At 41.9% G+C, this 14,192-nt stretch overlaps 1 protein-coding gene across 32 annotated transcripts in view; it reads left to right on the forward strand.

Annotated features, from left to right (window-relative positions):
* Positions 1 to 14,192, forward strand: part of PARD3 (par-3 family cell polarity regulator) — a 664,552-nt gene that overhangs the window by 418,668 nt on the left and 231,692 nt on the right. For 22 of the 32 annotated variants that reach the window (XM_065586777.1, XM_065586791.1, XM_065586785.1 and 19 more), the window contains 2 exons: positions 5,798 to 5,926; positions 10,472 to 10,510. In XM_065586777.1, the coding sequence (XP_065442849.1) occupies positions 5,798 to 5,926; positions 10,472 to 10,510 (168 nt within the window). The remainder of the gene's footprint in view (positions 1 to 5,797; positions 5,927 to 10,471; positions 10,511 to 14,192) is intronic. The other 10 variants (XM_065586780.1, XM_065586781.1, XM_065586788.1 and 7 more) reach the window with 1 other exon arrangement.

Consider the following 14,192-nt stretch of genomic DNA (forward strand, 5'->3'; position numbering starts at 1 on the left):
ATGCTGGTGCTCTTTTTCGATTATCAGCCTGCATGGTTACCTGTGCTGATGAGCTATCTGTGGTTACCTGTGCTCTCCACGCTGGGCAAACAGGAAATGAAATTCAAATGTTCGCGGGGCTTTTCCTGTCTACCTGGCCAGTGCATCCGAGTTTAGATTGCTGTCCAGAGCGGTCACAATGATGCACTGTGGGATAGCTCCCGGAGGCCAATACCATCGAATTGCGGCCACACTATCCCTAATTCGAAATGTTAAAATCGATTTTGGCGCTACTCCGCTCGTCGGGGTGGAGTACAGAAATCGATTTAAAGGGCCCTTTACATCGAAATAAATAGCGTCGTTGTGTGGACGGTTGCAGGGTAAATTCGAATTAAAGCTGATAAATCCGAATTAAAGTCGTAGTGTAGACCAGGCCTAATTGGCTTCCCATTTTCTCCAGATACATTGCTAGCTTGGTCAGTGGCGGCTCCTTGCCTCCACCCATTCCCTGCCTGTGCCCACACTTGGATCTGCTAGGTGCATGCCCTATGGATTCAGGGGCTGGGGGGAAATGCCTACTTTCCTGTGTTGGGCAAAGAATTTTTTTCACAGAATTATTGGAAGGAGAATAAAATCAGGAATATTTTGATCATTAGGGTTTTATAAAAGCTCGATTTTTGTAAGACACAAATTTCGGTATAAAATAAGTGTCCCTTTAAGGATGTAGATGAAACAAAGGCCTTGGCTACACTTGCAAGTTACAGCACTGTAAAGCCTCCCTCAGCGCTGTAACTCACTCCCCGTCCACACTGGCAGGGCACTTACAGCGCTGTATCTCCCTGGTACTCCACATCTCCCAGAGGAATAACAGCTGCAGCGGAGTGGCTACAATTCATGGGTGTGAGTGTAAACGCTTGCAGTGCTGTACTAATCACCTTGTCAAGTGGCCAATCCTCTCCATTGTTGTGACCGGCTGCAGGAATGCAGAAGTGTTGGTTTCAAAGCTCTTACCACAGAGAAAATAAACAGTTTGCAGCTTGCTTTGAGTGAGTAAATGAATGAGCAGGGGGCCCGGAGTTCGGAAGTTGCAAAACAGAGAGCTGACATGCTCCAAAAAGCCCTCTCTCTCCCCCCACGCTCTGTCACAATCCATCCCTCCTCTCCCCCCGTTTTGAAAAGCACGTTGCAGCCACATGAATGCTGGGACAGCTGCCCATAATGCACCGTTCCCAACACAGCTGCAAATGTTGCAAGTGTGGCCACACCACTGCGCTGGCAGCTGTCAGTGTGGACAGACTGCAGCGCTTTTCCCTACTCAGCTGTACGAAGACAGGTTTAACTTACAGTGCTGTACAGCTGCAAGTGTAGCCAAGGCCAAAGGGCATGTGTCTCCTGCTGCTTTGGAATCATAAGATCTGCCCTTTTCTTTCCAACTAAAAGGTGCAGCTAGTCTTTGAATGCTGGGGAAGGTGTTACAACACTGAAAAGGTGTTGAAACAAAACAAACAAAGGGAAAACAATGAGAAATGCTCTTTTTTATTTTAATGGGCATTTTGGGAGGGCTGAGAGGCTTTGAGGCTGAATATCTTGTTCAGTGTTGAGAAGCTGAGTGCTTTTGCTTTGTAATATGGTCTTGCAGACTCATGGTCTGTTTGTTGCTTTTTTTTTTTTTGTTTTATATGGCCTTCAGGGTGTAAGGATTGCATTTGTAATTGATGACACTGCCTTCTAAAGCCTGGCATAGATGTTCTTTTATGGTTCCTTAAATGCAAATAAATTAGAGGAAAAAACACAATTGAGGGAACAAGGAGGGCCAGAGAGAAGATTTTAAGAAAAAAATAGCAATATAGAGCATCACAGATATTGGAGATAAGGAAGAACAGAGTAAATAGAGAGAGCAAATCAAAGCATATACTTGTTGTTTGATAGAAAAGTCATTTAAAAACAAATACCTGTTACCCTTTCAGGTTTACCTGCAAAATTCCCTTCTCTCTATCCCCTCTGCTCCTGCAGATGAGATCGTTATAGCATCATATTGCTTCAAGCTGGAAATTCACATTCTGTCACTTACGATATTGAGCTTAAATAAAATGTTCTGGTGTCAAACAGTCAGCTTGAGCAAACGTTTTCTTTTAAATATAGGTCCAAATTTGTCCCTGATGTAACTTCATTTCATTAACTCTATTACTTACATTGGGGGATGGATTTTGGCCTAATATCTTTTATTTAGATTAATTGTCACTTCCAAAATGAGTTATTTATTCTCTTTCACTTCTGTCCGCTAAGATTTCTTTTGTCATTTCTGCACTTGATATCGCTACATTTACCATTTATTGTCTTTCCAGCTGAGTGCATGTGACAAGGTGCCAGGAGCCTAGCGCTGACCCTGTATTCTGATCACTAAGGCACTAGCTATTCCCCCTTAGAGTGGATTTAATTGAGAGATGGGTGTGCAATGGCTTAATTAGGCAGGAGGCTGACAAGCCAGTGAGAACAATCAGCCCATCAGATGGGAACAGTTAAAGAAGAGGAAGGAAGTGCAAGGGGAGGAGGCTGGCAGGGGCTGGGGCAATGGTGCCCAAACTTTTTACCTCGCGCCCCACTTACCCCATCCATCCTCTCACCGCCACAGCCATGGTTCAAAGCCTAGGCCAGGAGAGGGGGCGTGGTTGGGGCGGGAGCCGAGGCTGGGGCTGGGAGTGGAGCCACAGCTGGGGATGGGTCTGAAAGCCTGGAATGAAGCAGAGTTGGGGCAGAGCGGGGCTGGGTGGCGCTTTCTCCCCGCTTCCCATGGGGGCTGGCCCAGGCCCTGCTGTGCCCCCCTGAATGTTTCTCCACACCCCCCTTGGGGGTGAGTGCCCAACAGTTTGGGGACCACTGGACTAGGGGGGATGCAGGATGTCAGGATGAGCAGATCTTTCCCTCTCCGTCCCTGGAGTGTGGGTTAAGGGGGATGTGTATATCCACTTGTATTTTGTTGCACAAGGCTGTACTGATGAACTGATAATGGAGGGGACCTAATGACTAACACGCTGGCGCTTATAAACATGGAAAGTATCCCGCCTGTTTGTGATGGTCCCAGGGTGAAGAAGGGAGCCCTGTTACAGTGCCATATATGCATAATATATTTTTTCAAGACACTGGTGAACCAAAGACATTTTTCTGATTCACAGCATTCCTACCTTCCCTTCATTTCTATGTTTTCCCTCCCTACCCATTTCTTTCATCCTTCCCAGAGCTCCCCCCCCCCCCCCCCCCAATCATGGTTTCACCCTCTTGTTGCTTTGGTCTTTTCTCAATCTGTAACTCACCACCTTCTACCAACACAGCAGCTACATAAAAATTCAAGTAAACATAAGGCCTCTTATTGGTTTTAGTTTGCTGCTCCACCAACCTATGGAAAAGCCTAAGAAAGTGAAACTGACCAGATTTTACAAATTTCACTTTTCTAATCTTTTTTTGTGAGCAGAAGCGCAAAGTGAAGCCAACAATATCTCTTGTCAATTTCACTTGGTAGCTTGCTCAGATGTTGAGCAAAGTATCAAGGGAAGAGGCAAGAAGCAAAGGCTGTCAGCATGGCAAAGCAACAGGGTTTTGCATTCCATCTATAGCATGTTTATCTGTGGTTTCTTCTCTCTGTTTTAAAGGGACAGAGTCTATTCTCAAAACCTCAAAACATGTTTCATACTTATCTACTGTGCAGCCTCTTACATGTCTGTGAAGGAATGCTAATTACAAGAAAAACTTTTGGGTCTCCAGCTTTCCGTGTGATGTTTCATCAATACATTGTCCAGTAAAAGATTGTTTTGATGTGTAGTAGGTGTCACTATCAAATATTTATCTGTTTACACAAAATGTCTCACAAATTCACGTTTGCAACACATCTTTGAAGCAATTTTTAAAAATGCAGTGTTCTTTAAATAATAATCGTAACATTCTTCATAATTTGGGTGAAAAACACAGGTGAACATGCCAACATTTTACTTGGGTTTCTATTGGCTATGCAGTAGGTTTAATAAAAAAAAAAGAGAGAGAAAAGGGTTTCAAAGGTACAAGGGACAGGTAGGTTCAACTCCAATTTAAAGTTGATGGGAGTAAAACTACTAACTCCCTCATGTGCCTTTGAAAATCTCCCTGGGTGTGACCATAAAGCCTTTAGTGACAGATGGCAGGGGGGTTACAAGAATATCCTGATCCTGGAATGTGTGGTCTGGTTTACCAAAGAATATCCTCTGAGGTCGTAAATGAAAGCCATGGTCACACTGCTCATTCATATCATTGTGAAATGTATGTACCAATGCTGTATGTATGAAGTTATCTATCTGTGCTAAAAATATGTTTCTGAAATCCAAATTAAGGCTGAGTGGACAAACAGGTTTCTGCCCAGCAAAGGATGTTTATTCACCTGTCTCTGTTGGTCTACATGTAAATTAAGCATTGTAAGTTAACACAATAGGGAGTCATTTACATGCAAAGTCAGCGGGAGGATGGGAAGGCAGCAGGAAGGCAGCAGGCTGGAAAATTAATTATGGGGGTGGGAAGGGGAGTTGTCCTGACTGTGAACAATAAAACAGTGTTGCCAATCCCAAATGTTTAAAAAGCATGAGTCAGGCTCACTAAAGATCATGAGATTATGTAAAAATAATAGATTTGGTATTCTTTTTATTTGCCTTCTGCTTTTTGAGACTTGAAGGTGCACTGGAGTCACATTTTGAAGCTTTCTCCACAGCTGTGAGGGCTAGAAACATTTTATTTTTAAGAATGAAGGCTGAAATGATCACATATCCACTTGACTCCAGGACTTGAGCCTTTACGGAAACAATTATCATGAGACTCAAGACAAAATCAGGAGAGTTGGCAACATTGGGAATATAAGGGGAAGGCAAGGAAGGAAGGGACACCCCTTTATCCTGCATCCCGGAAGTAATCGAGCAGTGAGATTACATCCATGAAAACAGGATCACAACCAGCCTTGGTTGAAATGTTGCAAAGGATATTTGGGGTGAAACTGTTAGCCTGTTAAGTTTAGTCTCTAGGGATCGTGTTATGATTTCGTTTTATATGTAACCCTTCTGTTTCCATTATTCTTACTCATGGTCTCTTGATCTTTGATAATAATAAACTTATGATTGGTTTCACTATATATGCATCTCAGTGCTGTGCTATTGTACAAGGAGCTGATCCTGAACTGAATCATTCAAGCTATTGTGTATACTATTCCCTTGAGGCAGCATATCTGAGTGTTTTGTGGGTATGGGGTTGAACACTACAGGGGAACGCTTCAATAGGGCTCTGGGATTGGAGTGCACATATTGCTAACCTGCAAGACAAAATAAGGGCTGGCAGAGTCCAGAGGAGCTCATTCGGGTGGATAACAGGCTGCAGGTATGAGGGAGCTGACCCACAATTAAGCACAAGCAAGTCTCCCTCTCGCTGGGGGTAACAAGGTGACTCACAATCCTGGGCACCCCGAGAACCATCACAGGGGACAGTTCCACTTCTGCCACGCATGCTCTGTTCTTGAGCATAAGGACGCCTGAGGTCTCCAGAGCTGTCATCTCTTTCTCTTGATTGCTAGAAATCATCATTAGAAATGTAAGACCAGAACAACGGATTTTCCTATTGATTTCTTGCTCCTACTGATACTATTACAAAAACTCCCATTGACTTGAATAGGAGCTGATGCAGAGTCATTATGTTAGTTCCTTCTAGATTTGTAACAGAGTTTGGCCTCCAATTGAATTGTGCTGTGTGATGGGTACAGTAATATTTTCTAATGCTGGAGTCTTAGCAGTTTTATATGTTTTATTTGTCACAGGTAAATGGAGTTGATTTAACCGGCAAAACCCAAGAGGAAGCTGTCTCCCTGCTGAGAAGCACTAAGATGGGAGGGACTGTGAGCCTTTTGATTTTCCGTCAGGAAGAAACATTCCATCCAAGGGAACTGGTGCGTAAAACAGAGAGCATCTAGGAGATTTTAGATTAATTTAAGCAAATGGTCTGGTCCTGATACCTGCTGGTAAATGTGTGTGCCCAGAAATGAAGACAAGAAAATCAGTTTTTGTTATTCTCTGATCATGTTAACTTTATATGAACTTTTTTGTTTTTGTTTTTGTTTTTAAGCTCTCGTCTTGGAATTGTATATTCACTAGAATATGTGAATGGGAGTTTTAAAATCAGATTATGATGGTGTTTTGGGAGACAGGAAATGCTTATTATAAACAAAACAATTGCATGGACTTTACTTGAATACATAGAATCATAGAATATTAGGTTTGGAAGAGACCTCAGGAGGTCATCTAGTCCAATCCCCTGCTCAAAGCAGGACCAACACCAACTAAATCATCCCAGCCAAGGCTTTGTCAAGCCGGGCCTTAAAAACCTCTAAGGATAGAGATTCCATCCCTAGGTAACCCATTCCAGTGCTTCACCACCCTCCTAGTGAAATAGTGTTTCCTAATATCCAAGCTAGACCTCCCCCATTGCAACATGAGACAAGTGGATTATTTCATACCTTTCACACTCATGAGTCTGTTTGAAAACTTGCTATTTGTCCTACCACTTGATCAAAAAATTTTCTGAGCACTTAAAAGTAGGCCAGAATGGGATATATGAATGCTATGGTACCAAAAGAGGAATTTTCAAGAAAAAAAGGTTATTATTTTAATATAAAGCATCCCCTATGTGGTATGCACCCCCACTGTTATTAATTTAGCAGGGTAATTCACAGAATGTATTCTGAATAATTTGAGTGAAATGAAACAATCATTGTTTATTACAACACCTGTTCGACTTGCAAAGTGTATACACATATTTCCCTGATTATTATCCATGATAACTTTTATTATAAAAAGGTAGACTATGAATATAAACCATATTATGTTCTATATTCAATTAAAGTGCTGTGGTTATAAATATATAGCTATAAAATAAATTGTTTGGATGCATTCTCATAGACAGAATAAGATCAACTGCTGTGTTTTTTGGTGTGATAAACAAATTGTTTCATTTCTACAGGATTTTTAATATCTTGAATGCAGAAATAATGAATTTTTATTTAGCATTTTAAAGCATTTAATATCAGTCCTTGCTCTGTCTTTTATCTTTCAAAACAACATTTAACCCTAAAAAACTGTAGTGGCTGAGAAGGCTGCAAATGAGCTAAATTTGTTAGCCTAATTCTTTTGGAATGTGACTTCAAGTACTGATATGTCATGGTTTATGAAAGCTTTCCTTTAAAGACTGAATCAAATGAATGGTATGGAAAGGAAATCGTATCACATGCCTCTGAATGGCTGGAACGGTGAAAGCAATCGGTTTACAAGCTTCTGTGATGTAATTTTCACAATATTGGTAATTTACAGTAAAGGTGAATGAAAATACTTTTGTGTGTGTTGTAAATAAACTCTTAGAAAAAAGAATATACCTTAATTTTGTATATATTATTTCTATATTAACCTTAATGTTATAATAACATAATGAATAGTAATGCATATAAAATCCTGTAAAGATTTAACTTCCTTGTATATAGAATAGCCTAGAAGTACATGTTAACCTTAATATTTCCTCGTTTTAATTTTAGTTTTATTGCATATCTTTTGACATCACAAAGTGAATCAGCTCCTTTAAATTAGTTGAACCTCAGCAGCCTCCCTGCTGCTGCTGCTGTGCTGATGCCACTCTCTGGTGCTATTTTGACAGAAGTCAGTATAGCAGCATAGTCATGGCAGGTGGTAGGTGGAGAAGTCTTTACTTACCTACGTAATCAGAGGTCCAGATCATAAGCTGGTGTAAATTGCTCTAACTCCAATGGCGCTACAGCAAAATACACTAGCTGAGATTCTAACCCAGAATGTATGATGAACCCTGATTGCATAAAGATTTGTTCATTCACACCTTGACATGAGCAAGTTCTAGCTCTGCTCGGCTGGCAGCTGTCATAGGGCATAATGGAGAGCACGAGTAGAGAAGTGGTGAGGGAGCTGCTGAACTGAAACTTGTTCTGAAGCGGTGCTCTTCCATCTGCTAGGAAAAAATAATAAAGACCATTTGTTTGAAAACAATTCATCTTATTGACTTTTATCAAAATTTCACATATAGAAGTTTTATATGGAAAAAAATTCTAAAACTGTCTGTTTGCCTTTAATGATAAATGTAATTTTTAACAATTGCAATACTTTGTCCTTTGTGTCCTTCCCACTTTCTCTCAGGGCCGGCTCCAGGCACCAGCCCAGCAAGCAGGTGCTTGGGGCGGCCAAGGGGAAAGGGCGGCACGTTGGGCTGTTCGGCGGCAATTCGGAGGCGGGTCCCTCTCGGAGGGAAGCACCTGCCACCGAATTACCGCCGAAGAAGAAAGTGGCGCGGTGGAGCTGCCGTCGGAGTGCCGCTGATTGCAATAATGATCGTGGCTTCCCCCCACCCCCCCGCCGCTTAGGATGGCAAAAACCCTGGAGCCAGTCCTGCTTTCCCTCCATCTTTTCCACGTTGCTTTATTATTTCTTACAAATAATATTGTAAGTACATTTAATGAGCAATATATAAACAGAGTTTTCATGACTGTAAATACTCCATGAACATTTACTTGATATGATCTTGTGGCATAAAGCACTGGACTGGGAGTTGTCTGTTGACAGGAGCTCAATATTACAGCCATTTACACTTTGGCTACACTTGTATGGCTTGTCATGCCAATAAAGAGTTCTTTAGATTTGATTCGGGGAGTCAGGAGTTGCGGGTTCTGCTTTCTGTATGACTTTTGACAAGTCACTTAGCCTAACTTTGCCTTAGAACAAAACTTACCTACATCACAGGAGAGTTGTGAAGCTTAATGTCTTTAGAGCATGTTGAGATTGTTGGCTGGGAGGCACTATGGAAGTGCACAGTATTATTTATATATAGGTAATTAAGGGAATGTTTAAGCAAAGGCTGTCTTGGTTTACTGTAAAATCTGTACAGTTTGTGTTGTCATATGTGCACATGAGGGAGAATAATAATTCAGCACCAGCAGCATTGAAACTTGCACTCACATTGATCAGAATGCTCAGGCAAATAAAACACAAACACAGGGAAGGAATTCCAAGAGGCAGGCTGCAACTTTATTAATTTTAACTGACGGTGGTGGTGGGACTATCAGGCCCTTCCCCAAAATGCCAGGCATTTTCTTGGGTCCACTGTGTTGTTAAATGGTGTCATGCCATATAGCCAGTTAATCTGGGTTAGTCCTCTTCAGCTTATCCTCTTGTCCTTCCCCCGTGAGGAGAATGAGGATGCCTCTAAGAGGTACCCAGTCCACAGAGGATGGAAATTCTGATACAGTTCTGAGGATGTAGCTCTTTAGTGCAAGCTCTAGAGGCCCCAGGATCAGTCCCTGGTTTCAGCCAAGGTGGAGGCAGTTAGATACAGATTTAAGGTCTCTCCTTTGCCCTGTGAGGTAGTAGTTCCACCTGCCATATCTGAATCCCTTACTTATCTCTGAGAGCTGACCCTTTCAGTCTTTTATTCTCATTTGGACACTGGCTGCAAGTTGTGGCTCACTAGATGTTCACATATAACTTCCTAACATTAAATTTCTGTTCTTATTCCCAGTCCTTTTGGCCAAAAAACTGAATATCCAGGATGCTGCAAGGAAGCCAGAAAACCCCAAATAAACTCCCCCTAGCCATCTTGCCATTTTGGACTAAAGAGAAAAAATCCTCCAAATAAGGCATTTGGCTAGACCCACAGCATCCTGGAAACACTGCTCGGCAATACCTCAGCTAGAGAGAGGGAGGGCTGGGCAGCAGTAGTGGCAAGATGACCACTGGGTGCCTGGGTGGACCTGGGCCCGAACCAGTCGGTTCCCCAAACACACCTCCAAACTGGCCTATGGGAAGGATGTTTTTCCCCCGAGGCCCGTACGCATGTGCACATTCAGGCTTTAGGAGACGCGGGTGGCGGCGGAAGGGGTCCGGAGTGGCTGAGCATGAGCACTCCCTCTCCCAACCACAGGGTGTGGCCATTCTGTTGCCAAACTCAAAGCCACGCCTCCGCTGAAAGAGGCCTGGGGTATTTTGACAGCAGATATTTCTTTAAAATGTTTGCACAAGATTGTCCAGTTTTGTACCATGTAAAGTGGCCTTAATTCAGCAAGCGGAGAACCCCCCCTGAGTAGGAGAAATCTCCTTTGGCATTCAGGTAGTGTGGACAGCTGGACTTCGTCCTGTGCCAACCACACCCTCATCACTCCTGGCAGAAATGGGGGGCACGGGGCTTGATAGGGGATGTGAATGTGGCTATGTTCCAAGGTCTGGTATAAGATTTGTTAAAGCTGTGCCTGTGCAACTCTTACTGTGTGCCAGAGTTGGGTGGCTGTGGATCCCGGAGTACAACCAGTTCCCTACACTCCCCCATCTCCGCTACATGCCAGAATTGAGACTCTTTCCCTCTGCTAATAGACAGTGAATGTGTTACATAGCCATGTTCTTATTTATTTTCTTTTTTTTACTTCCTTTAGAGTGCAGAACAAAGCCAGTCACAAATTCCAAAGGAAACGGTAAGAGCTTTGTCTTTTACATCTCAGAAGACTCCCAAAATATTTTAAAATTTATATGGCACTTTTCCATCCAATAAAGTTTCACAGACCCTCCTTTCACATTCTATACTGTAGATGGCTCTCTCTAGCCTTACATTTTAAACTTCTCTTTATTATATAATTTGCAGTACTATTTGAAAGCCTCCTGGTCAAAGGACAGAGGCTAACCATTCAGTAAGCTGGGAATTTAGTCAGGATATTTTAAAGAATCATTATATGATTTAAATTTGAAGAACAAACAAATAAAAAACAGGAAGTTTGAAGTTAAGGCTGACATGTATCCTTATCTCAAGCCATTGTTTGTTGTTGCAAGTGATTTTTAAGGAATTGTGATGTAAGTTAAGGAAGTAGTAAGTTTTAGAGAAGTTTGGATTGAGATCCCTTGGCAAAGTTGTGTTCAGAGATTTCCATAGATCCATTGATACTCTCCAGGCAGGAATATCAGTGTCTTAATATTAAGATACTAAAATATACTTAGTCATTTATTTCATCTTATGGAGCATTATCATAAAATAATACAATATATACTTTTCATGTCTATAGTATCTTTCCTACAGGTGATATCTCAAAAACTTTCATATAGTTAGGCAACACGGTTGCTAAGTTAAGTAATAAATGAGAGCAGGGAGATTTTAAGAGTTAGAGGGAAGGGAGAAGAGAGATTTGGCTGGATGTGAAGTAAGATGGGGAATTGGTGAGATATAGAAAAGCTATTTCATGTGACAGGACCGCATTCCGAACAGGGGTGAGTTTAGGTGCAGAAAGAAAGTCAGGCCTAGGTGAGCAGAAGGAATGAGAAGAGGAGTGGAGAGTGCATGTCAGTGAGGTAATTTGAAAGAAGCCTTTTAAAAGTTATCAAGTCCAGGAGGGCAATTTTCAGTTGGATCCTGAAATACATAATGGGGCAATTAAATTCTATAATGGGCTTAATTTTGCATTTATTGGACATTTGAGAATTGGGCAGCAGCATCCTCCATATGTTTGGCAACCTGGAACTTGAGGAGGCCATGGAAAAGGTAGTTGTGGTAGTCAAAGGGAGAGACGACTGAAGACTTATTTCTGGGTGGGAATAAAATCTGGACTCAATCTGGAAGTGAGAATTTGTAATGGACAATGATCCTTCACCCACCTACCTCCATTTTGCAAATTGTTTTTGTGCTGGAGTAATTATGACCCAAAAATAGTTTAGAACTATCACATACAGTATAATTTAGATATTTCTACAAAGGAAATTTTCCCCAGCTGCAAATCAATAACAGTCACTGGTTTATTTGTTTTTTAAAACGTGTTTGTTTTGACTGCCTCTCCCCACTCTCCTTGGTTCTGCCTTATTCCCTGTTTAGTTCTCCTGTCTCTAGCTGTCAGGCATTTCAGATTCCAACTCATACAGTTTCTGTTTTTGCATCCACTTCCAGTTCTTATGATGCTAGTTGTAAGTTTTATGTCATGGAATTCACAGTAGAAGGCAGAGCGAAAATAGTAGCAGTAAAAGCAGTGAAGATGCTGGATCTGTGTAGATCAGGAGAGACAGGTGAAATACAAAAAAATCTGCTCTTTTAGATTTAAAAACAGAACTGCAGTAGACAATCAGACCCTCCCAAATATTTGAAAATCAGTTTTTATTTCATTTTTCTGTGGGCTCTGAAATCTTTAAGTATGTGTCCTTCCTTGCCAGCCAGTCCAGAAGAGTACATGACTTTAGATTTCCCTCACTTTCACAAGATTATAGGCCCTGATTATTCCCATAATAATAACAACAATCAAGAACTTCCCCAAGGCATTAACCCTGCAGCATCTAAATTTGCTCATCAGTCACCCACCAAGAAGTACACCTTCATTTCTATCTGCAACCAAGTCCCAGCTAAGCATAAGGTCTTACCTTCTGCTTCACTGATGAATGAGAAAGAAGCCAAATTACTCCTGAATCATAGGTCTTGCCTATATGACATTTTGAAACCTTGGTTTCAGACTCTACTAGCTGCACCACTTTGATGGCCAATAACAAAACAAAATGGAAGAGATGAATCTGTTGCTCCACAGGATGATTGTTTGAAATGTAGGAGATTGACCTTGTTTTAAAAAAAACTAGTAATTTGTCATTACATTTCTATTTTGAAGCATAATTAATCTTGTTACAGAGCATTGAAATAAACTGTTAATTATACTGTGTAAAACATCTGCCAATTAATTCCCCTCCTCCCCCTCCTCTTTGAAAGTTAATTGTGTTTGGGTATTATTTTGCATTTACAATTGTTTTCCTCTGTTTATTTTCTAAATTCAAACCTGCAAGTTACCTGCATGTCAGTGTACTGTTAGGAAAACAATAATTTCCAGCTACTTGAGAATTTTACATTAAAGAGAGTTATGGTCTAGTGCAGCAGTTCTCAACCAGGGGTCCAGAACCCCCTGGGGGCCATGAGCAGGTTTCAGGGGGGTCTGCCAAAATAAGCAAGAGAGGGGCCAGCATTAGACTCGCTAGGGCCCAGGGCAGAAAGCCAAAGCCCGAGTCCCACCACCTGGGGCTGAAGCCTAAGCCTTAGCATCTTAGCTTCACAGGGCCGCTGTCCTCTTGTTACCCCCTAACGCCGGCCCTGGATATGCAGAAAAACAGTTGTTGTGGCACAGATGGGCTGTGGAAGTTTTATAGCATGTTGGGGGAGGAGGGACTCAGAAAGCAAAAGGTTGAGAAACCTTGGTCTAGTGGTCAGAGTCGGGGAATGAAAATTGGAACGCCTGGATTCCATTTCTTGACTCTTCCACTGGTTTACTTAGCAACAATGGAAAAAGCACAGTCTCTCTGGATGCAGTTTCCACTTTTGTAAAATTGGCATAAATGAACCTTACCTCCAAAACGACATGGTTGTGAGGTTTGATTAATGCCTTATTTCCTAAGTCCAGCTAAAATAGAAGGATGGTCTTGGGATTAAGGCACTGGTTTGGTCATCAGATCTGGGTTTGTATCCTGGCTTTGACAAAAAAGGGGAGAAAGCACATAAACCTTCCTAGCTGAGGAGTCCGTTATTGTCATTTACAATAAGGCTCCTTTAGACCACTCTGGCAAGGTAAAGGAGGCTTAAGAACAGATTTAAAAATTTTATTAAGATGATGTTAAAAAAAAAATAGTGAACAGAGTGTGAGCATAGAAGTTTCTGGTTATCAGGGAATAACATACAGATTATCGAGGGTGCAGAGTTTGGTTTAAGAATACATAATCTGCAATATCCCCAATTGGGGGTAAAAGCTTGATGGGTCAAAGTACATCCATTGACATATGAGGATATGAAGTTCATATAGTGGCTATGTTCGGGTGTGGAGTATAATGAGAGGATATGATAATGAGAATGGATTGACCCTCATTTGGTGAGATTTAATATTCAGGGAGTTTATGGTTCCAGTTCATATGATCCAATGGAGAAGATCACTTGGTCCCTTTCTCGTAGTGGGAGAACGATGTCACTCTGGCTCACGCCTCCTGATACTGTCGGTGGCCGGACTAACAATGGGAACCTTAGCAGCCTGCTTCCTTAGTTGTTACATTTCTGCTCTGCCTCAGGGACAGAGCCTGCTTCACACAGACTTACACCTCCAAGCCCCGGATGCAGCAACAGCGAGTGACAGGGACAGAGTGAGTGTGTCTCACTTG

This window comes from Chrysemys picta, chromosome 2 (assembly GCF_011386835.1).
Source record: "Chrysemys picta bellii isolate R12L10 chromosome 2, ASM1138683v2, whole genome shotgun sequence".
NCBI classification, from domain to species: domain Eukaryota; kingdom Metazoa; phylum Chordata; order Testudines; family Emydidae; genus Chrysemys; species Chrysemys picta.